Raw genomic sequence first — 24,651 nt, forward strand, 5'->3', positions numbered from 1 at the left:
AAACGCGCGTTCAAGTAAGATTTATGATGATTTTGTATCTACATAGTGCGCCGGTTTGAACGCATCTTCACTGCATATACATATTAATCAATATTAATTAATATCAATCTTGCATGCATTGCATGAATGTGTAAAGTTGAACTGTGTGGATGTACATTTACTATGTTGTTCGGGTGAATGATTAAATTAATTTTATTAAACCTGCAATACTGGCAGAACCAGCGAGACCTCATCGTAGTTAATTCCTGATTACACCAGTATTGCCACCACTGCGTGTCACGAAAACGCATGCAAACAACATTGATTGCTACGCACGTATAGTGCCTTAGATTTATGTAGTCGTTGTGGAGAGATATTCGAGTGAAATAAAAATCTGTGCAATTAAATAAGTTAATATATTCAATATTCACCATTAAAAATGCATAGTGCCTACGCTGTACCCTTATTGTTCTTAAATCTTGGTGGTGAGATGATGTATATTTTGAATCAAAGATTAAATGCGCAGCGAATACCAAAGGATAAAGCAATGAAAGGCGGGTGGTATATTGGTTTATATTGTTGTGAAATGTCTTATTTTACACACTCGTACTTTAAATATTGCAATGCTGAGAAAAGTGGATATTAACTGTTAATTGAAATATATTTTCTAAGCTTGGTGAATTGGAATATGAGTTTGGAATGCTATCGACGGTAAAATATTGTCTTTTAAGTTAATATTTCTTATTGTTGGTTTCAAGAATTTTAATCAATATAATTCATATAATATTATAAAGATATATTTACATAAAGAAAAGTCTTGTATTGTCATTCACAAGGAATATGAAGCGCAATATCACGTTTTGTTAGATAATGCATAACGGTATCCAGTTCTTGTAGTAATAGCCTGCACTATGAAGTCAGAAAAAATTTTTACTGTCCATGATTAACAAAAAAAAAAAAAAATATGATAATATCTTTACTACGCAAATATTTGTAATTCATAGTATTTAAATCGTATCCTTTTCTTTGAAATTATTTTTCAGCATTATGTAATTGTTGCGAATGTCATTTTTTTTGTCATAAATTCATAATCCTCCCATTATGTGTGGCTGCTCTGAACATTGATTACATTTCGCGTAATGCAACTGAACTGTTGAAGGAGCCTGTAGGCCTATATTTTATTATAAATATTTTCACTGTACTCAATCTGCTGAATTAAGAGTTCGTGCTTTAGTAGTGTTTTGTTTTGAATCTAGTTCTTATACCGGTAACGAATTTTTCTGTTCTTTGAAGAAGTTAATGTGTATTATATTGGGCAATATTTTCTATTTACATTGGGTTGTTAATATACTATAAATCAATCGTTCTTGTCTGTCAAAATAGTCAACACAATATTAAAGTTATTGCCATAATTATCTTTATGAGGTGCTCACACTGAAAATAATCTAATAAATCAATTTCTGGCCTAAACGGTACAGGTATCCTATGGAAAATATAGGATATTCAAAAGTCAGTTCAAACATTAAACCTCTATAAATATTATAATATTTGAGATAGGGAAAAAAACAGAAACATCACAGTGTTGGACAAGCAACTGTGGTACTCTGATCTCTGATTATTATTATTATTATTATTATTATTATTATTATTATTATTATTATTATTATTATTATTATTATTAGCCCTTCACCTGACATAATTATGAACATTAAATCCAGACGTTTGAGATGGGCAGGGCATGTAGCACGTATGGGCGAATCCAGAAATGCATATAGAGTGTTAGTTGGGAGGCCAGAGGGGAAAAGACCTTTGGGGAGGCCGAGACGTAGCTGGGAAGATAATATTAAAATGGATTTGAAGGAGGTGGGATATGATGGTAGAGACTGGATTAATCTTGCTCAGGATAATAGGGACGAATGGCGGGCTTATGTGAGGGCGGCAATGAACCTCCGGGTTCCTTAAAAGCCAGGAAGTAAGTATTATTTTCTTACAAATTCTTGTGCAATGACTTCAGTATTAGTTATATAAACCAATGTTTGACTTGTTAGTGTCTTGATTTTCTCTTGTTATTTACAAGTTTTAAAGGAAGTTTAATCGGGAAATAACTTTCATAACAGTGGCTTAGACATCTCTATGACAAGAGGGAAAACCAAGTAATAAATTGAAAAAATAAAAATTTTCACCTAAAATCCAATTCTATTGCCCCTTAAACTTTTAATTTTTCTTGTGTCTATAATTTTATTGTTTGATAATGTAAGAGTCTATAAGTATTCTAAAGAAGTACCTAATTTCAGTGTTGGACCCCGGACTCATTTCACCGGCATTATCACCTTCATCTCATTCAGACGCTAAATAACCTACGCTGTTGATAAAGCTTCGTAAAATAACCTAAAATAAAAATAAATAAAAAAATAAAGAAGTACCTACACTGTGAGCAATTTTCATTCAATACTTTTTCATTTATAATCCAAACCATACTTCCATATATTTTTTAAAGCCGGTTTGGATAAAATATGTTGTTTGAATTCTAAATTTATGCTGGTCAACATTTAAGATTTACATTTATAATTTAATTTATTTTGTTCATCACCATCATCATGATCATCATCCTCACCACTACATCATCATGATCATCATCCTCACCACTACATCATCATGATCATCATCCTCACCACTACATCATCATGATCATCATCCTCACTACATCATCATGATCATCATCCTCACCACTACATCATCATGATCATCATCCTCACCACATCATCATGATCATCATCCTCACCACTACATCATCATGATCATCATCCTCACTACATCATCATGATCATCATCCTCACCACTACATCATCATGATTGAAATGACTCACTTGTGTGTTGTGCCCTGTAACTTGGAATTTATATAAATGATTATGTTTTTTTTTTGCAGTGATGAACGACATTGTAGGCATCATGCTGAATGAGAAATTCCTGGTGCAACTGTTCAAACCTCAGGTCGTGTACAACAAGATAGCCCTTCGGAAGCTCTTTGAAGACTTGGCCCATGCTTCTATAATGAGACTGGACACAGCAAGCATGGACAAGCTGTATGATCTCATGACAATGGCATTCAAGTACCAAGTGCTGATGGCTCGCCAGCCACTGGAGCTTCTTCTCATCACAATGAATCATCTAGACGCCATTCGGAACTTCGTGTCTACGCCAGTTCTGCAGAGTCAGGTCGATAAAACATACATGATGCTAATGAAGGTAACAACTAACAATTATGTTTTCACATAATATAAAACTGTTTACAACATAATAGAGTCCGTCCATTTTAATTACTTACCACTAAGTAGCATTTCTATTTCCTGCAGCTGCATTAGTGTTTTTGTTACGAATTCCACAAAACAGTCGCAAAAATCTCTTGAATAGTCACGAATCATTACTATTAAAAATATAGATGAAATACATAAGTTTATTTAAAAGTACTTATCTACCGTAAAATGGGGTAACTTTGCACCATTTTCTAATTTAAAATTTGTTTTCAGTCTGTATGTAGTCTTTAAATGTCTTAGTCCCCAGTTGTTTAAAATTAGGTTGTTTAGAAATATTTTAAATGCACAGAACTAGTTTTTAGGTATAATTTTTATTTATTATTATTATTACTATTATTATTATTTTACGCAGTCATTACTTTATTTTTCCAATAACACTAATATCTAGGTAATTGTCATTGTCTCAATGTAACACGTGCTGTGCTGATCATACTAATTGTACTATTCCTTTAGTTGTGACATTATATTCATATGTATTAATTCTTTTTTTTTTTTCTTTTAACTTAATACTTGTATACTAGAATGTATTTTTCTGTTTGTGATTATGTATTCAGTCTCTTTTTTTATTACATATATATATATTTTTTTATTATTGTTATTTCAAAGTTAATACTGATTGTGTATATGTATTCAATCTCTCTTTTTTACTTAATTATGTTTATTATTATTTTTAAGTTCATATTTGTATACCGGTATGTATTTTTTTCTCTATGTGATTTGATCCTGGTTGAGTGGAAGAGAAGGCCTGATGGCCTTAACTCTGCCAGGGAAAATAAAACTATTATTATTATTATTAAATGTAATTTTGAGATGGGCATTTATTTTATATGTTCTAGGGATATGTGGGAATGTATTTAGCCAGTCATATCTTCGAAAATAAATGTCTTTTGAAATTTATAATCTGCCAAAAATTGGTGCAAAGTTACCCATAGTTGGGGGTGAAACAATAAAAAAAATACACTGTATCAGGAACAGAAAAAATAGAAACACAGATTCAAAAACTGCTATAAATAGTAACATGGGCAAAACTTTTTGAAAAAAACTACATAAAATTTCAATATAAGTGATCACATTTTTCTAAAATGCTGTTTCAAAAATATTTTCAGTTCTTTCGAATGACAAGTCGAGATAACAGCACGTGTATAACTGTAAAAAATTATACGTAATATTTTGTGTCAAGTTCTGGAATGGAATATAAGCAAGCCCTTTCTTGATACTTTCTTGGGTGGATTTAGTCTCCCAATTACATCCTCCCATTCATATTCCATAATATCCTCCCTTTCAGTTCATTTGCAGGATTTGAATGATTGTGTCACTGCCTTGATGACAGCACTGTTTGTTTTTATTCTCTGGTACCCGTCCAAGCCTAACCAATTGCTGACATCTTTATGGAACAAGTCAAAAAACTTAATACTACTATAAAGTCTTAATTTATAGTCACAGTCTAGATGAAATATATACAGACGAGATTTACAATATAGTCTACTAGTACAACACAAAGTTTTAGTATCAATTTCATGAAGTGTTATTGAATGTCATGAATTCACCTACAGAATAGAAGACGTGAGAAATTAGGTACTTCTTTAATTTGGCCCTAAATAATTTTATGTTTTGAGTTTCATTTTTTATATCGATAGGGAGGCTATTAAAAAATTTTACTGCCATATAACGCACTCCTTTTTGCTAGCACGACAGACTTGCTGATGGAGTATGAAAGTCATTTTTTTTATGTGTATTTATGCTATGAACTGTTGAATTAGTTGCAAAGTTTTCACAATTACATGCCAGGAAGATTATTAATGAAAAATCTACTGACAAGCCATGGGCATTATTTGTAGTTTTCTGAAAATGGTCCTACACGATTCCCTAGATTTGGCACCTACTATTATTCTAATTACTCTTTTTTGTAATAGGAATATACTGTTACTATCTGTAGAATTTCCCCAGAATATTATTCCAAAACTCATTACCGAGTGGAAGTATGCAAAGTATATTGTTTTTAAGGTACCGGTATTGATATTTACTATCTTTTGCATAGATCTAATAGCAAAACATGCTGAAATTAGTTTGGGGGTAATTTCTTTAATATGATTTTTCCAATTTAACACATTATCGATTTTTAAGCCAAGAAATTTGGTTGTTGTTTCTAATAGGGATCTATTGTTAATTATTGCGCTAGAAATTTGCGGGGTTGAATTTGGACCTTGGTAGCAGTAGGGTTAAGGTTCTCATAACAGATTGAAATAAAAGTAAGATAGTTTAGAGCATTGTTTGGTAATATGTTTTTTGATAACTCTTGTTTGTTTTCTAGACATATGCGCACCTCTCAATAGGAGAAATGCAGACTCTCAGGTACACTCTGCTCAACTTCTTGCAAGGCTGTAGAGTAAGGGTGTCCGTGTTCCTGCGACAGAAGGTACAAAACGCGGACGGCACATTCGTAATTCCAACATGCGGACCTGTTCCTGCAGGTAAATCCCTCGAAATGCAGAACTAATTCGAAACACTCCCAAGTTTTTTATGTACCCCATGCTCTTCTCGATCTGAAGTAATGTTGTTCCACTGTAACTCTAGCAGCGTGTTGATTGCCTGTAGTTTCAGCACTGGAATGAAGACTTATCTTGCTGCCAGAGTGTTTGCTTGTGACATAGCAACATTATCCCTATCCAGGAGTCCTGTTATATGTGTTGATTCATCATCAGAATGCAGCATAGCTCAGAATAAGAGACAAATTCATCAAAACATTTTTCATCACATACTATTTACTTACTGGCTTTTAAGGAACCCGGAAGTTCATTGCCGCCCTCACATAAGCCCGCCATTGGTCCCTATCCTGAGCAAGATTAATCCAGTCTCCATCATCATATCCCACCTCCCTCAAATCCATTTTAATATTATCTTCCCATCTACGTCTCGGCCTCCCTAAAGGTGTTTTTCCCTCTGGCCTCCCAACTAACACTCTATATGCATTTCTGGATTCGCCCATACATGCTACATGCCCTGCCCATCTCAAACGTCTGGATTTAATGTTCCTAATTATGTCAGGTGAACAATACAATGCGTGCAGTTCTGTGTTGTGTAACTTTCTCCATTCTCCTGTAACTTCATCCCTTTTAGCCCCAAATATTTTCCTAAGCACGTTATTCTCAAACACCCTTAACCTATGTTTCTCTCTCAACGTGAGAGTCCAAGTTTCACAACCATACAGAACAACCGGTAATATAATTGTTTTATAAATTCTAACTTTCAGAGTTTTTGACAGCAGACTGGATGATAAAAGCTTCTCAACCGGATAATAACAGGCATTTCCCATATTTATTCTGTGTTTAATTTCCTCCCGACTAGCATTTATATTTGTTACTGTTGCTCCAAGATATTTGAACTTCTCCACCTCTTCAAAAGATAAATTTCCAATTTTTATATTTCCATTTCGTACAATATTCTCGTCACGAGACAATCATATACTTTGTCTTTTCGGGATTTACTTCCAAACCTATCTCTTTACTTGCTTCCAGTAAAATTCCTGTGTTTTCCCTAATCGTTTGTGGATTTTCTCCTAACATATTCACGTCATCCGCATAGACAAGCAGCTGATGTAACCCGTTCAATTCCAAACCCTCTCTGTTATCCTGAACTTTCCTAATGACATACTCTAGAGCAAAGTTAAAAAGTAAAGGTGATAGTGCATCTCCTTGCTTTAGCCCACAGTAGTCGTCATGGCTACTTTGAGTAATTTGTTTCACACTGTAAAAGCAGTTTTTAATTAAAATCTTGTATTAAAGAACTTCCTTAAATTTGCTATGTGCATATATTTCTTAAGATAATGTGATAGACTATTGTACTGTAATATGAAGATCAGTATGAATGAAATTATTTCTATATAATAAGATGAATATCGCACAATGTGCATGTTAATGGTATTCAGCCTGGTCAGAAGCCCGTTAAGGCCTGTCCTCTGTTTTTACACTTCAGCACATGATACCTTTCACACAACTTGCCGCATCACTCACACATGCATCCAGGTCCTGGGTCGTGGAAAGCCTTCGTTTCACATAGTTTGTGATGAAAGCCGTGTACTGCGAGCCGGGTCATCACATGTCTATATACAGTTGTGTTAAAAGGTTCAATGTAAATATTATTTTTATTTCTTATCTTGTACTGGTGTTTGTCCGAATCAGTAGGAAAGCTATTCAAGTTAATTTAAGGTATGACAAATATATACACAAAATTGTTGTTGTTAGCCAATTATCTGAAGACAGGTTTGAACTTCATAAATGACACCAATAAGGTACTAAGCCAGGAAGATAATGAGCTAGGGTGGCCAGTTCCTTTCCCCTTCCATTCCATACATCTCTGACTAGCCACATATTCCACTAGTCAGATTTCAGATGTATACAAACAATTGTTCTTCCTCTGACACATATCGTCAAGTGAGATGTACTGCCTGATAATAGATGTACATATCAGCCAGAGTCCACACCTGTGGAGTAACGGTTAGTGCGTCTAGCCGCGAAACCAGATGGCCCGGGTTCGATTCCTGGTCGGGGCAAGTTACCTGGTTGGGGTTTTTTCCAGGGTTTTCCCTCAACCCAATATGAGCAAATGTTGGGTAACTTTTGGTGTTGGACCCCAGACTCATTTCACCTGCATTAACACCTTCATCTCATTCAGACGCTAAATAACCTAAGCTGTTGATAAAGTGTCGTAAAATAACGTACTAAAATAAAATAATATATCAGCCAGAATCTCAATCAAAGGTATTTTACAAGGTACGAGTAGGATATTTAATTTTTTGAAGAGTATTTCAAGACACTTGAACTATGGTTCTAATAGCTCTCTTTTGTAGTTTTAAGATTTTGATTGCATTACGTGAATAAATTATACTAAGTTAAAAACGCACATTTAATTTTACACATTCATTTGCAGGGACAAATGTATAATCTGTATTAGTCACCTAAAGACATCTTCTTCAGCAAATTCCTAATTAAAACCACTCAAAATTGATAGCGATTCAATTCCTTTATCAAGTTGTGCATGATATTGCTATTTATACTTTATTTTCTTGAACTAATATTCAAAAGTCATACATAAATGAAATTATTTACTATGTTTCCAAATTCTTTCTGGATTGTACACAAAGGCATTCTTTCAAAGCTTACACTGCCAGCATGCTTGCACATAAAGGCCTACCACATGGCAAACGATTTGCCTACTGGATTACTCTATATACAGGGTGATTCACGAGCATTTACCGTCACTTATGGAGCTTATTTCCGAAGACATTCTGAGCAAAAAATGTCATATAAACATTTCTTCTAATCTCAATACTTTCAGAATTACACTAATTTGAAGTTGTTTGTTTTAAGGGTAAAAGAATATTACAGATCAAGAATGAACTGTTCAGGAGTATCATTTCTGAAGAAAAGGGAATCGTTAATTTACAATGTGGCTACTTGTATTATTTTAGGTTGTGAAGTGCCTGGATTCATTCGCTCCTTCGACCCTGATGGCGAAGTGTGTCAAATCAGACATTTTAATTCTGGCGGAGACTATGCATCAGCCTGTGAGCCAGGATCAATGGAGCTACGTGGCAACAGAGGCACGGATCTCGGCTGTAACATGTAAGCAATGCACTTTACTTCGTCCATGAAGCAGAACCAGATAAGAAATACAAATCGTGTTAGTATTCAATTTCAGCTGCTTCTATTGTGCCCAGCTATTGGCACACATTGATGCTTTGCTAAAATATAGCTTATTTTCTGTTATTAATATACATTTTACAGACGATTTCGTTGTAGTAAGTTGATATATTTAGCTCGAAAGAATTTTTTATCTTTGCCATTAAAGTAATGATTATATTTAGTTTTATTATTAGCCTGCCAAATCCTAATTAATCACATGATGCCACATTAATAGCAATTGTAATTTTTCACACCCTTTTCTTTGTTTCCCTTCTTTAAACTTTAATATCTATGTTTACATATGTATAATAATCTTTTTTGAGGATATACTGAGTCCATAAGGGCTACCCTCAATGGGGGGCAGTTAAAAAAAAAAAATCAAAATATTTAAGTTATTGGTAACTTACCATTGGCAAAATTTCAATATTTGTTCGTAAATCTACTTTAAGAAAATGTACTTAGGCCAAATCTTGGACTCTTACTTTAAGATAGGAACAGAGGTTAAGAGTGTTTGAATAAGGTGCTTAGGAAAATATTTGGGGCTAAGAGGGATGAAGTTACAGGAGAATGGAGAAAGTTACACAACACAGAACTGCACGCATTGTATTCTTCACCTGACATAATTAGGAACTTGAAATCCAGACGTTTGAGATGGGCAGGGCATGTAGCACGTATGGGCGAATCCAGAAATGCATATAGAGTGTTAGTTGGGAGGCCGAGACGTAGATGGGAAGATAATATTAAAATGGATTTGAGTGAGGTGGGATATGATGATAGAGACTGGATTAATCTTGCATAGGATAGGGACCGATGGCTGGCTTATGTGAGGGCGGCAATGAAACTCCGGGTTCCTTAAAAGCCATTTGTGTGTACGTAAGTAAACCTGCTTTAAGATAGTAATATAATAATAATAATAATAATAATTCTTTATTTTACTGGCAGAGTTAAGGCCATAGGGCCTTCTCTTACACTCTACCAGGTCACAAAGTACACAAGCAGTTAAAATTTAACAAAAAGTTAAAGATTAGAATACTAACATATTACAAAAAAATAATGATAATAGCATAATAAATCGACACTAAACAACATGAAAATAATACCATAATAGAAAAAAAAAAGAAAGTAAAATACATTGGAATATAGCAAAAGCAACTCATTTAGTACAAATGGTTAATATGAAGAACATAAGGAAGGATATAACAAAATAGAATGTAATAAAATAATAAAAAAGAAGAGAAATACGAAAATTAAATAAAATTCACAATAAAAAGGGTATGAGAATAAATTCATCTAGTGATCAAGAGAACAAAAAGAGGAAAGGAAGAAAAAAGATATTTATATATTTTTACAAAACTTACAAATTAAACCAAACCCTTTAACTCTATTAAATATAGAATATAATCTAAATTTAACAGAAGAAATACTGAAATCAGAAGTAAACACTGAAATAATGAAACAATTGTCTTTAGAGACAAATAATATTAGGTACCCTCCACAAAACTGGCTTCATTTATACACTGACGGATCCTTGATCTCCAGAGAACAAGGTGCCGGTGCAGGTGTTATGTGCTGTCTCTTCTCACTTTATAGATCTCTTGGGTTTTGATGGTGAAATCGTTGCAATAAGTGAAAGTCTCAGGAATCTTCTATTCCACATCAGTAAATTTAAGAATGCAGTTATATTGTCAGACTCCAAAGCAGCTATTCTATCAATCGTCTCTAAACACACACCTTCATCTCAAACAGCAGAAATAACTAAAATGCTCTCTCAATTAATATCACTCAATAAAAGAATTGTATTCCAATGGATACCATCCCATTGTGGAATCCTGGGAAACGAGAATGCGGATGGTTTAGCAAAGGGCAGCACTGCTACTTACAGACATGTTACTAAATCTACGTATTACTCTGTGAAGAGATTTATTAAATCTACATACTTAGACTTCAACAAACAAAATTTGATAACTCAATCCCAAGGGAAAAAATGGAACTCTCTGCATCATAATCCACAGTTAATTCCCGATTTACCACGAAAATCGTCTGTAGCTGCATTTAGATTGGTAACAGGGCATGATTGTTTGGCTAAACACCTGCATAGAATTGGAATATATCAGTCCCCTAACTGCCCATTGTGCAACTCAAACCAAGAAATGGATTCGGAACACCTCAAAATCTGTGCTTCATTGGCTGGCCATGATAATATCTTTGAAAAATATTGGAGTGCAAGAGGTCAAATGACTTTATTGTCAAACGCCTGGCATTAGAAAACAACAACAACAACAACAAACGACGTTTATGGATTTACTGCAGATAATGAATAATTTTACTTCAAATTTTTAACGATTTGTCTGTATTCAATTTTGTGTAGACACCATGTCTATGACACTTGCCTTGAAGCCACGTTACGTATCTTGTGGTGCTATGGCAACATTATAACTTACTCTTTGATGCAGCTACAAGGTGCCGGTGATGGTAGACTCGTCCCCGCTGAGCACGTACTACAATAACAACGACCAGATGGGACACACGAGCCCTTCGGCTGAGCAGGCGCACTACCAGGACCTCGAAGCAGATGGGGTGCGGCTGGGCAAGGAGGAGCTCAACCTGCTGATGGCGCAGCTGCTGGGCAATCGAACAGACCACAAGCAAGACTTCCACAGCAATGACGTCATTCGGCTCAACTTGTTTGGGGCCGAGGAACAGACGTGAGTGGATAGTGACAACTAGGTTTGCCATCCCTTCCACATTTAACCCTAATTTTTAACAGTCTCCTTACTCCTGTATTTGTCTTCTTCACGAGCATTTTTCTCCCTTATTTTTGTATAATGTAAAAATTTATTTGCAACATTTAATATTTCTGTGATGTTGTTTCAGAGATGCACTGAAATGTGCAATCTCTGTAGAAGGTAATACTTGCCAGGGAATCAATAATGAAAATAAGTATCACAAATCCTTCAATAACTGTCTATTTTTAACATAAAATTACTTAGTCATACGTTAAAAAGTGTTGAAATTTTAAAAAGGAATGTACCTTCAACAGACGGCCCGTTTCGACGTTATGTCATGTCTTCTTCAGTGTCTCTTGAACCACTGGTGATCTTGATTCTGCGATGTGTATTTGTCGATAGTAGAGGTGGGGGTATGTTGCTCTTATGGTGGGGGCTGGTTGTTTGTGTGTTATGACGTATCATGACGTCGAATAATGTTTGGGTATTGAACTGTAATTGTGTACTAAGTATATGTTGTGGGTATGTTATTGTATGTTTGTATATTTCGTATTGTTCTAAGATGTTTAACTGTGGACTTTTTGGTGTGATGTGTAGAATTTCCATATCTGTTTCTATATTACTGTAGTCATGATTATTGTTGATAATGTGGTCTGCATAATTTGATGTGATGTAGGGTTTGGTTATAGCTTTAATATGTTCGTTGTATCTTGTATGAAAGGATCTTCCTGTCTGTCCTATGTAAAAATCTGGACAACTATTGCATTTTAGTTTGTAAACTCCAGTTGAATTATATTTATTTGAATGTTTAATGTGATTATTTTTTACCTAATGAGTAGTACAAGAATTACATTACGTTATACACATAAAATATATGACTAGCGCTTTCGCCAATTGGATGGCATCTTCAGGTCTAATTAGCATATTATGATGCTTTTAACATAAAGACATAGATGAAATGCAACATAATAAAAAGTGATAAAAAACATGACGTGAGAAAAATTACAATATTATAAATAATGCACAAACAGAAGGCAAAGTGATAATCAAGACTTGAAGACAGGCGTGGTGGTTGTAGTACTTCAACCTCTGTGAATTCTAGATGTTAAAATACAGAGTCTATGCCTTGAATAAAAGTCTGCAAAAACATGTGTGCAGCTTATGAAATATAAAAGGGACAGTTAAAAGGGTAAAAAGTTGCAACAGTCATCACGACGCAAAGAATGGTAGCGTGTTGTGAATCTGTAAGAATCAATGAGAGATGTTTAAGTAAAGAAAGTACATAGACCTGTACGGATCAAAAGAAATTATGTAGCGATAAAACACTTACGAAATTCTGAAGCTGTGGGAAGAGTCGATGTTACATGGCCGGTTGCGTGGTGTTGACCAATTAGACCTGAAGATGCCATCCAATTGGCGAAAGCGCTAGTCATATATTTTATGTGTATAACCTAATGTAAGTCTTGTACTACTCATTAGTTATTGAAGAATTTATGATACTTATTTTCATTTACGTGTTAACTAGTTATACTTGTTTTTTTGAAAGATGGGACATGACAGGAGCGTTGCGATCGGAAAAACAACTGAATGTCACATAGCGTGGTAGGCCTGTTGCTATGGTAACAACGTTTGAGTTGCCAAACTTACAGTTCCCCTTGGCGAGTGCTTAATAGCTCGCTTGGCGACATTTATTGTGCACACAATGTTGGCATTGGTTCGTTTCGTCTTTGATTCTCTGTCGATTTTTGTATTGTTTTCTTACCTCCGCGTGAATTGTCAATGAATGTTTTAACGTCAGCCATCTTCACGACAATTGCTAGCTTCCATCAGCTGGCAGAGTGGTAGTCCATATTGGCAACATGCCACTGTAGTTACAAGTTCGACTGCTTAACTGTCATGTTCCATCTTTCAAAAAAACAAGTATAGTTGTGCTGTAAGCATACCAGACAGCAAAGCACATGCAGAGAGAGTTTTCCCTTATGAACAAGTGAACAGATGTCGAAACAGGTAATCAAATGAGAACTGCAAATCACAGTCAACTTCAACTACTCATGTAAGGAATTTTTACAATTTGTTTAAAATTATTATGCAAGGCAAAATATCTCAAAATAGGCTATTATTAATTTAAGCCTAACTGCCTAGGCACAGAATATAGTTGTTTTTAGTACTGCTAACTGAATTGAATAATTTGTCAACTTTCTATGTGAAATATTGTACATCGCTTAGTCTCCCGTATTTTCTTCAAAAACAGTTGGCAACCCTATTGACAACAACTACTGGCACCTTAAACACTGGTCACATTATCCCCTGTGTTAGTGTGCTGTCAGTTTATGCAATACTGTGTAATGTACCATAATAAATCCATACAAAATTATTGTTACGTCTATATTGATGTTCTTGGAAATAACAAACTAGAAATTCTCTGCTTTAAGATTTTGCACTCGTTTTTGATGTTTTGAAACAAACGAGTGAAACAATAATGGCTGAAGTGTGTGAGTCATTTGGAACCAGTACTGTGCTTTTAAATAAAGATAAACGTTTATCTCATTTAATTTATTTTTGCAGACTCGTCTTAAAATTGTAGATGTTCACATTGATAGGTTAGTCAACCAACTTGGGTGCCTGGTAACACATGTTGAAGAATTAATTACCTAAAGTCATTTATTTAATTCGAAATTTAAAAGATTGTATTCCATCTTCTTATGTGAAAAGTATTATTCTGCATTTTTTATTGTATAAGAATGGATTAACCTTTAAATTGACAAAGTATCCTATAGGATACAACAGGTTCATAGGCTATATGCTATAATTTCAATAGAACAATAGAAAAAAAACTGGTAGGAAAATTAAAATTTCACAACACTATAATATTGTACAACATATAAAATATGTACATTGCGATAGTTGTTTTCTTTACAGTCCGACAAGGTTTAATAAATTAGTGTGAGAAATGAAGCTTTGCCAATTTAAGGGTTAATTAATCCTTTGCGGAGATATTTTTATTTATTTACTAGAGCTCCCTCAAATTAGAGGCTGCCATTAGACAAAGCATACAAAACAATATAAGAACAAATAGATGATGAAAGATAACAGAGTAAGGAAAAAAAGTAAACAAGTACACAAACAAACAAACAAACAAACAATGGCAGTTTACAGAATAAAAAGAATTACAATAAAGAAGCAATGAAAGCTAATAAGAATAAGGATTAAATCTTTGGGGAGATATTAGCAAGGCTAATGAAATCCTTCTATTGCAAAAGAAAATACTTAGGATAATTAAAAAGTGACAATATAAAACTTCATGTAGACTTCTGTTTGTCAACTTAAGTATTCTAACTATTTATAATTTTTATAGTCCTTGTATATGTGTAATGCCCCAGCAAATTTTGATGTAAGATGTAATGTAACTACTATAACACCAGGTTGAAATCAATAATGTAAATATGCCTTATTTTAGATCTAAAAATATTCATAATAGCTGTATTTAGGACCTAAATAACATTTTGCATTTTCAAGTAACTAATTATAAAATTTGTTTACAAAAAATTATCTAATTCTGTGACAGATAGTGATATTATTATGTTAATTTTCAAAAATCAATTACACAGACATTGCTAAATAAGCCCTACATTTTTTTCTTTGAAGAAGTTTTTCGATTGAATGCACAATTCCGGGCTTATAAATTAATAATAAGATTTTTGCAAATTCACTCAGCACTGCCTTTCATGTATCACCTCATTTTGAGTGAAAAAAAAAGTTACAGCTGATTTTGAGTAAACTGCCTTTTTTTTTTTGTGATACTGGTAGCCTCTTTCACATGCATTACATGGTTGAATTAGTTTTTCGATATGGAAAATTGTGTTGGCCAATGGTGCATCACCATATGAACAAAGAGTATATTTTGAACGAAAAAGTAGACGATCTTATTCATGTTGTAATGCTGTTGCAGGAATGTTCCCTTGCAAGAGGAAGAGCTAGGACCGAGCAATTTAATACACATCGATGCGCGGAATCGCAGCTGCAGCGCTGCCCTGGACCGAGTGTATGGCGAGATGACTGTCCAGAGGAACGAAGTGGCACCACAAGAGGACAGAGAGCAAGACCTCCTGGACCTGCTGGACAGTGTGTTGTAGGAACAGAACTCAGTGTCTTTACTCGTCTCTAATGTGCCTGGGAATGGCAACACAACTGTAAATAACAAAATCACCACACAAAAAGCCTTCCATTACGATTGAGACTCATTTCTTTCATTATAAGTTCTTAGATACAGTAGTGGTAAAATTCTCATGGTTAGGTAACTAGGGAATTGCACGGTGATAGTGATGGGACAACTGATTTCACTTTTGAATGGAAAACTTGGGAAAACTAGTACTTCTCATACTTGTCTCACTTGCACATTCTAGAAGTAAACAAACGACTATCTCCATATTAGATTTGCTTTTACTTTTGAAGAGATGTAATATATTACTGAAAAGAAAGATGCATTTTTAAATTCCCGTTACTTTATTTAAAAGTATACAAAATAAAACATATTTTTATGTTGTTATTTTCTAATGCCAGGCGTTTGGCAATAAAGTCATTTGACCTCTTGCACTCCAATATTTTTCAAAGATATTATCATGGTCAGCCACTGAAGCACAGATTTTGAGACAAATTTTTATTTGGAAAACAGTTGAAACTGCCTGATTCACATCTGTTGAACACACTGGCCATGGATCAGGGATATGTCTACGTGTGATATCATTGCCGAACGTTTTTATTAAATGTGTCTTACTAGGAGTGTAGCTATTTCCTAAATTCTAGTAAAATACTAGCAAAAATAATATAATTCGTTACTTTACACCCCATTGAAGTTGAATGTTTATCAACAAGCCTATTTCCATGACGACAAGAGTAAAAAAAAAAATTGAATAGCGAACAAACTATGCTTTATGAACATCAATGAATTTTAACGTGTTTTTATTTTCTGTCAACTTAATGTTTCAAAATTGAACTTTCTTTTGAATAACTTCATAATACCATAATTGGGAGACTAGGGAGACTTGAGCACATTTTCAGATTTATATTTTTTATAATTTCTTGATCATGTGATCAAGTGTTCCTAAGAAAAAGTGACCAAGTCTCCCCAAAGACCGTTAAAATAAAAAAGAAATCTGGCTTCAAAAACATAACCTCAAACTAAACATGTGGCTTGCTTAAAATATAGCTAACTGATATACTTTTCAATAAACTTGGAGCTCATTTCAAAGTAATAAAATATTATATCTTAAAAAGACTTTGAACTTGCCTCAAAAAGTGTTTGTTTGTGTCATAACAGTAAAGGATTGTTTTTTCTTCTCAGTTACATGCATCAACCATCTAAAAATTTTCTCAAACACGCTCACAGGAAGTAAGCTTAACAGAGTTGCCAACGAATGTTTGATTAAACGTTTAGGTTTTCTAAATACACCCTGTGCTTAAGTCTCTCATATGCTCAAGTCTCCCAACAGTTCATATTTTAAATTTCATAGAGACTTGGTAGCAAAAGGGATACAAATAACTAGCCAATTGTCTTGTTAGATCATTTGCCCATCTCTTTGCATTTGTTTTCTTAAGACAAAAGCAACTGAAACATGCCTTTCAAATGACAGCCAATACTGGTCTGTGGTCTTATCTTTGTTGTTGTTGTTGTTGTGCAGTCATTAAACTAATGGAATGAGTCTGATTTCCAGTATTAACGATAAAATGGTTTATTTAGCCAAGTTATGAAGTATTAGAAAGTGTTTTAAGTCTTCTCTGTATATAAGACAGTCCATCTCACAAGAGCTGCTTGTTGGAGACACATAGCAGTGGCGGTTCCTCGGGGGAGGGAAGGGAGGAACGTCCTCCTCACATTTTCTTCTTTTGAAAGTAAATACCAAATAAAATATATGCCTTGAAATCCGACGAAGATTCGATAATTTTTAAGTTCACAGCTATAAGAAAACCTCTGTTGATCGAGTTTTAAACGACGTGCGCTCATGTGCTGCTAGAAAACTGTGAGAAAGATGCGAGATTGTCTGTGTGGAGGAAAGGCACTCCATTCCTCCTCTACTGCAGTTAACACACATAGACAACAGCGCACTAGCGGCCAGAGAAAGAAGCAGAGTTTTAAAGCAAGTAAATGAACGGAGAGGGAGGAGATCCTCCTCTGAATCAGTCATGGGCGGGAAATAGAAACCGACTGGTCTTGCAGCAAGCTCGCTACTGCTGCCACCTAATGATGTTGCATTCAACCAGACTATAACACATGTAGGAGGAGGCACAATAAAAACAGTTTTAACGCAACGCTATGAAAGACACCATGTAAACTTTTTTTTAAAATTATAAATCAAAAATATTATTCATTGCACTTTATATAGGCTACTATTCATTGTTTGAAACTTTCGTGGATATTTGAAAGTTAAATTCGGGTTTATGTAAAACAAAGAGGAAGTAGTTTTACGTAGTTGGCCCCTGAAATTCACTTCTATTCATTGTTTACTAGACAGGGCAACAGCCAAGTTGTCAGTTTTGTACAAATATATTTGAAACTGAAAGTAGGTACTCCAAACTACATCATTTTTAACATAAAAATTAATCGGCCACCGGCAGCTTTGAACAATAATGATAGTATGACTTTACAAGAACTGACATTCTTCAAAAGCATGTGATACTGAACTTGTAAAATGTACATGTGGCAATACAGACCACGTGGGTGGGTGCAGTGTTCTCGCTTTCCTCAGATTATTTCCCATTCCCATTTTTCCGTAAAACGGTTCCGGTTACGAGTTAGTAGCTGGTCTCTTCCAACACGTGTGATGCTGTAGTGTGCGCGAAAAATGCTACGAGGTTGTGAATTTCCTTGTAATTGCTAATTTGTGCAATTATTCAACAATGAATTGAAGTGAAATCATAATATATTTTGGACAATTTAGGAAACTCACTTTACAAGAACAGATTATTGCTATAGAGAAGGGAAGGCCAACCCCAACACTGCCTGGTCTTACATGTATGCATGTAGGCTAATTTGTAGCATGTTTCATTCAAGAAGGTGTCATTTAGTGCTGTTAATTTCTTTCCTCCTCTTAAGAAATATGCAGGAGCCGCCACTGACACATAGAGTGTTTTGTGTGAGGAGGAAGTATTCAGAAAAAGAAATCTAGTCGTAATCTAGTCATTGGATGTATGAGATGCAGTTGAGCACAATAATTGTTGTTCTGTCAAATGCTGAAACATTGTTCGCCACATAGCTACTGGCGCTTACCAGAAAACACTGCGGAACTCAGCAAAATCTAACTGTAGAGTTTATTTATTTTGTTCATTTGGTGCCAGATCACACCCAGCTGGTAACTGTGCAGAAAGTTGAAGTCACAGTCCCTTTAGTACGAGTTCAATTTATGTGACTGTAAGGTTGGTTCATTATGCAGCCTTGAGATGAAAGCTAGGAACTGTTACAGTAGCCTACATGTGATTTTTCAAAATACATTGATGTAAATCCAACCATTACACAATATGATGAAATGTTAAAACTTGTTAAACTGACAACAGGTGATAAATTGTTGATTTTAATTAATTAATTAAGGGGAATTGGTCGTTATCACATGCAAAATAATGGTAAAGCTTATTTTCAATCAGTCATAAATATAATACTATTTATCAGAGCTCTTTAATTTTTGTTACTGATGTGTGTATACATTTTAAGATTTAAATGAAGAAAGAATGGTTACTCTAGAGCATACCTACACAGACAGCGCTCAACAATCGCTCGCGCTCCTTTGGAGCGGGAGAGCCGTGTTTACCGCTCGCCGAAACGGAGAGGAAGATACGTCAGAATGACATAGACTTGCTATAGGTAGAGGAGAGGGAAACGACCACTCAGCTATCTAGTGGAGTGCAGTGTGTAGGCCTATTCTCAGTAACTGTTTCACGTTGCTTACCTACTGCTACAGTACAGTATGGAGGAATCTAAAAGACGGAACATAACATTTAACATTTAACGATTTACAGCTCGAACTTATTGATCTTCAATGTGACCTAAGGGCTAAAGATCGTTTGAATAATACTACTAGCCTGGTTGAGTTTTACAAGACTAAACATTAGCAATAATATCCACAGGCTGGCTGTGAAAATGATTGATATGTTTGGCTCAACATTTATATTTGTGAGCAACTGTTTTCTATAATCAACTTTAATAAAGGCAGACATCGAACATCTGTAACTGATGTTTCATTACGATCAGTAGGCTACTGTTCCTTTCAGCTGCCAACAGCATAAAACCTCGTTTTCATGTACTGATAAATAAAAATATAACAAAATGATATTGTACATTTAAGTAGCTATAGAATTTCTATTATTTCTGTGAAATAAATATTCCTTTATTAATTAATAATAGTCCAAGATAGTTTTGCAAACACTGAACGGGAATTCATTTCATAAGCATTCGTAATAGTACTTTCTTTTGTGTATATTTTGTACGAGATCACCCCTTCTTCCAGTCCACCCTTATACAGAGCGCAGCTAATATCTGCATTCCGTTCATGAGCTGTGAGCCGGCTCGGAGAGCGCAAACCTTGTGCAGGCCTGCTCTAGAGTATATCTTTACCCTTAAATTAATTTTTTAATTTAAACATATTTTTTTTTATAAATTCACTGTGATTACGTACACTCTATTCACTTATGATAACACACATTGAATTGAAATTTTGGCCACTTATTGCTAATACATACTAAAATGTACTCTACTAAAATTATTAATATATTATCTGTAATATTATGGGATAGGACTTACACCAATCATCACCGCCAATAAATAAATAAAAATATGACGATGAAGATTGGTATAAGCCCTATGCTATGCCATGCTAAAAAAAAGCTTGCATTTTTATGATGCAAAATTATGTTTAATTTGTTTGGCAGTTACAGTAGTATGTGAGTTGCTTTATGTTGTTGTTGTTTTCTAATGCCAGGCGTTTGACAATAAAGTCATTTGATCTCTTGCACTCCAATATTTTTCAAAGATATTATCATGGCCAGCCAATGAAGTACAGATTTTGAGGTGTTCCGAATCCATTGCTTGGTTTCAGTTGCACAATGGGCAGTTGCTTTATAATACAGGTAATTTTATGTTACGTATCTATTCATATGTGAAGAGCAAAATTCATAACATTTACAGGAGTCATGAAAACAAGAATATCACAAGCAGAGTACATTATGCTTATAACATGCAAAAGAAGATGAGATAATAATGAAAGCTTTTTTTTAACTAATAGCGCGTACTTGACTGTTTGCCATTCACCCATATGAAGCCAGTTATGTAGACCAATTCTGCAGTGTCTGGGAAAAGTGACACAAGTCAGTCTCCACAAACCTTTTTTGATAATTTATTGACAACTTACGGAACATCTGCTCGCTTGGAAAAAGAGACAAAAGTATTTCTCCCATTACAGTAATTGAAGCGTCGGCTGGAACAACGTTATAAGTTACATTTGGTTAAATTTACAGGAGCTGCAAAAATGTGTACACGTACATCGTTGTTCTCATGAGGGTAGCAAACTTTTGAGTGGACAAATTTCACGTACTGCATTGATGGACAGTTGCAAGCCAAGGAGTATAGCAAGGTAACATGACATACAACATTATTACACGGAAACACGCCGAATGAAAATTTTGTAACTTACAACATTGTCCAGCCGACGCTTCAATTCATACAGAAAAAAATCAAATCGACATAAACCAGTGTAAGTTGTCAATAAATTATCAAAAAAGGTTTGTGCAAACTGACTTATGTCACTTTTTCCAGGCATTGAAGAATTTACAGACAGAGTCGTTGTCCAGGATGTGCCATAGGAGGCTAGAGTCGACGGCAATTCGGAAGGCGGTTGTCTGCTAGCGTTTGCGTCGAGAGAGACAGATAGAGGGCAAGGCAGCGTACAACATTGCCACATCGTACTTCACGAGCACGTGCAATACAAATAGCGCAGGAGAGAATTTAAATTATCAAAAGACAATAATGACCTTAGCCGTTGATTACTGTAAGCATGACACCAAACAAACCCTGTTTCCTTCACTAACAATATTCTTTGCACGGTTCTCAATCCCACACCACATGCTTCTGCAGTCGTTTCTTGCACGTTGGCAACGTTGCAGCCAGCATCAAGATGGCCGGCAGTGTTCTGCTCGTTAACGTTTTTAATAGTAATATACGTTACAAGAGCGGTATGTTGACGTTTTCATGGTCGAGGAAAAGATTGAAAAAGCGAAACGTAGTTGAGCTTTTTTAATTTCCGAGAACATGAAAACAAACATACCGCTCGTGTATCGTACATTATTTTGTGCGAAGATCGTTTATTACATACATGAAAGACGAATTTCTAATTAGTTGCAATGAAATCTCCATGTTGGTTTCTGTTTAATGACGCCAACTTCGGAACACCAAAATATCTTTCTTCAACATTGTTGCTATAAAATGTTTTCTGTGTTTACTATACTCCAGCAGGCCGTGATATACGTCTGTCTTTTTTTTCCCCCAGTCTATAAATGCGAACTTAAAAGAAACGGTAAGGTTATGTAATGATTTATTTTTCATTTTAATATTGTAACAATATTATTTATATAACATATTGCAGTAATAACATCGGCATCTGGAATCTTGTTGATTTTTTCACGGCTTCCTTAATGTTACTTGTATCAGGAATGCAATAAGTTTCGTGGAGTAGTAGACTTTACTTAATTTTTGCAAATATTTAAAAACAATAATTAACATTGCAATTTAGGTGAAATGCAGTGGTAAGTTTCCAATTTATAATTATTACTATGTTAAACGTCTCTAAAAATAATATGTTAAAAGCCTAAAGCAGTAAAATGAATTCGCGCTTAAGCGGTAAGAAGAGGGAAATTGTTATGTGTGTTATGTTGGGAATACTGAATGTGGAATTTCACACTTACCGTGTATTGGTTCTGTGCGGAAAACAAGCAAATACACACGATCTCGCACAAAATAATTATACATCTTAAACACTATTTTCCACGCCTGCCTGTGTAATACTTGTCTTTTTACAGTCTCTTCTTCCATTTATTTACCTTACACACACACAGTAAATGTTAGTTTCACTTATTCAATGTATTGAAACACTCACATGTGAACAAACGAACTCGGGAAGTACTTGTTATAGACTGATTCTGATTGGTTCTACTGTACAAGCTTGTGACGTCACATGCCAGAAATGCTACGGTGCATATAGAAGCTAACCGCCTTCCGAAATGCCGTCTAGTCTACACTATTCCCACGATGAGATGAGATGATGATGGAGATTTGTTGGCATACCGCAGGGGGACCGGAGCTCCCAGAGAAAACTCCTGTGTTACTTGGACTACAGACGTGCTCAACTTATCATAAATCAGGGGTATGTCTGGGATTGAACCCAGATCCACAGAATTATTAGTCTAACCATTGGACAACCTTAGATAATGATGAAAGTAAAACTGGTGAACTGGTAAAACCGAACTGTGCCAAAATGAGTGGAAAAGAATGTGTGAGGGAGTATAGACAATGTGAAATGAAAGAATAGTTGTACAAGATGTACCATAGTAGTTGTAAGTAATAATGCGTCAACAGAATGTAAGTGTGCAAACTAATGTGACCGATGTTAAAGAAAAACGGTATTTTAAACAGTCTCTTGGTTATTTTAATAAACATTTTATTAACAATAAGTTCGATTGCATTTGAGGAGATACGAAGCAAAGGGGTAAAATGTGGTTGAAAGTACTTAAGCTTTCGTAAATTTCGTGAAATTATTTATTTTAATTTTAGTCTGTGGTTGAAAGATATATCCCTTTCCCAATAAAATTTTAGATGATTCAGCTTACCCTGGATGCGCCTAACTCATGTTCTTAGAAATGTCGCCTGTACCCCTTTACTTCTGACCCCCTCTTTTGTAATGTGTACGAATGAGAGCTAAAACCTGTGAACTTACGTAGTTTTGCATACTAAGTATAAGACATTTCACGGAATCCAAGGAATTTCAGAAATCCCATGTCATTTTTTTATTTTGAATAAGTGGCCATCAATTCAGTGTGTGTGTTTGGAAATGGTGCATCAGTGAGATATTATGCTAATGGATAAATTTCTTGTTAAACTGGAAAAATTATCCAATTAATTATCACTGTCACTTGTTTGCTGATTAAATATTTTAACAGATCAATAGCCTTGTAAGAAATAACTGAATTACTGCAAAACTTTGAAATATCACCATGTGGAATTGCTGGTGCCCTTCTAAAGACAGACCCTGTTACAACCAAGGCACAAGGCAGTAGTGTGCACAGAGCAAACAAGGAAAATGTACAGTTATGTATTTCTACGTAGTGTTGGTGCGCTCACCAACAGAACATTTCTGTATCATGGTATAGCGAAGTTTTCTTCATCCTGTAGATTGTTAATGCTTCCTTGTAGTTAGAATATTCACAAAGATTTTTACATTTTATATCACAGTTTGAAGTTTGTATTTATATTTATTTATTTATTTTATGTGGCACCCCTGCATATAACTGAATAAAGATATGTCAGACTTGTGTTAGTTCAAATTTAACTCACCTTTACCTTAGCATACTACTCCCGCATCTCTTACATGCAGAGACATACTTTGCAGTATGACAAAATCCGAACTCATATATCAAGAACAAGCCTACATTGTCGGAAGTTACCGATGAACGTGGTTTCAGGTAAAGCAAAGGTAAGTTCCTTTATGTTGGTGTGTTAAATGTGAACTCCGTAGAGACAGCATGATTGTATATTAGCCTTCAACCATTCCTGACAGGTAACAACTCTTATGATGGCTGTGAATAACTTTATGACTTCAGTCCCCTTACTTTCATTTCTCACAAAACAGTTCACATAGGAAATAACAGGTTAAACTATGATCGCACTGGTAGATAAAACACAATGGGAAGCAATGT

General features: G+C 34.8%; 1 protein-coding gene across 3 annotated transcripts; it reads left to right on the plus strand.

The window, feature by feature from the left end:
- The first annotated feature begins 295 nt into the window (after positions 1-295).
- Positions 296-24,267, plus strand: OSCP1 (Organic solute carrier partner 1). Of its 3 annotated transcripts, none has more exons than XM_069812502.1 (6): positions 296-533; positions 2,906-3,225; positions 5,605-5,764; positions 8,761-8,914; positions 11,428-11,679; positions 15,650-24,267. In XM_069812502.1, exons 1-6 carry the CDS (start codon positions 419-421, stop codon positions 15,831-15,833), a joined length of 1,185 nt encoding a protein of 394 aa, XP_069668603.1. In that variant the 5' UTR covers positions 296-418; the 3' UTR covers positions 15,834-24,267. The 3 variants fall into 3 exon arrangements, with proteins under 3 accessions (XP_069668603.1, XP_069668604.1, XP_069668605.1); XM_069812503.1 differs by having other exon boundaries at positions 296-464; XM_069812504.1 differs by lacking the exon at positions 296-533 and adding an exon at positions 540-690.
- Positions 24,268-24,651: the final 384 nt, after the last annotated feature.

This window comes from Periplaneta americana, chromosome 16 (genome assembly GCF_040183065.1).
Source record: "Periplaneta americana isolate PAMFEO1 chromosome 16, P.americana_PAMFEO1_priV1, whole genome shotgun sequence".
NCBI lineage: Eukaryota > Metazoa > Arthropoda > Insecta > Blattodea > Blattidae > Periplaneta > Periplaneta americana.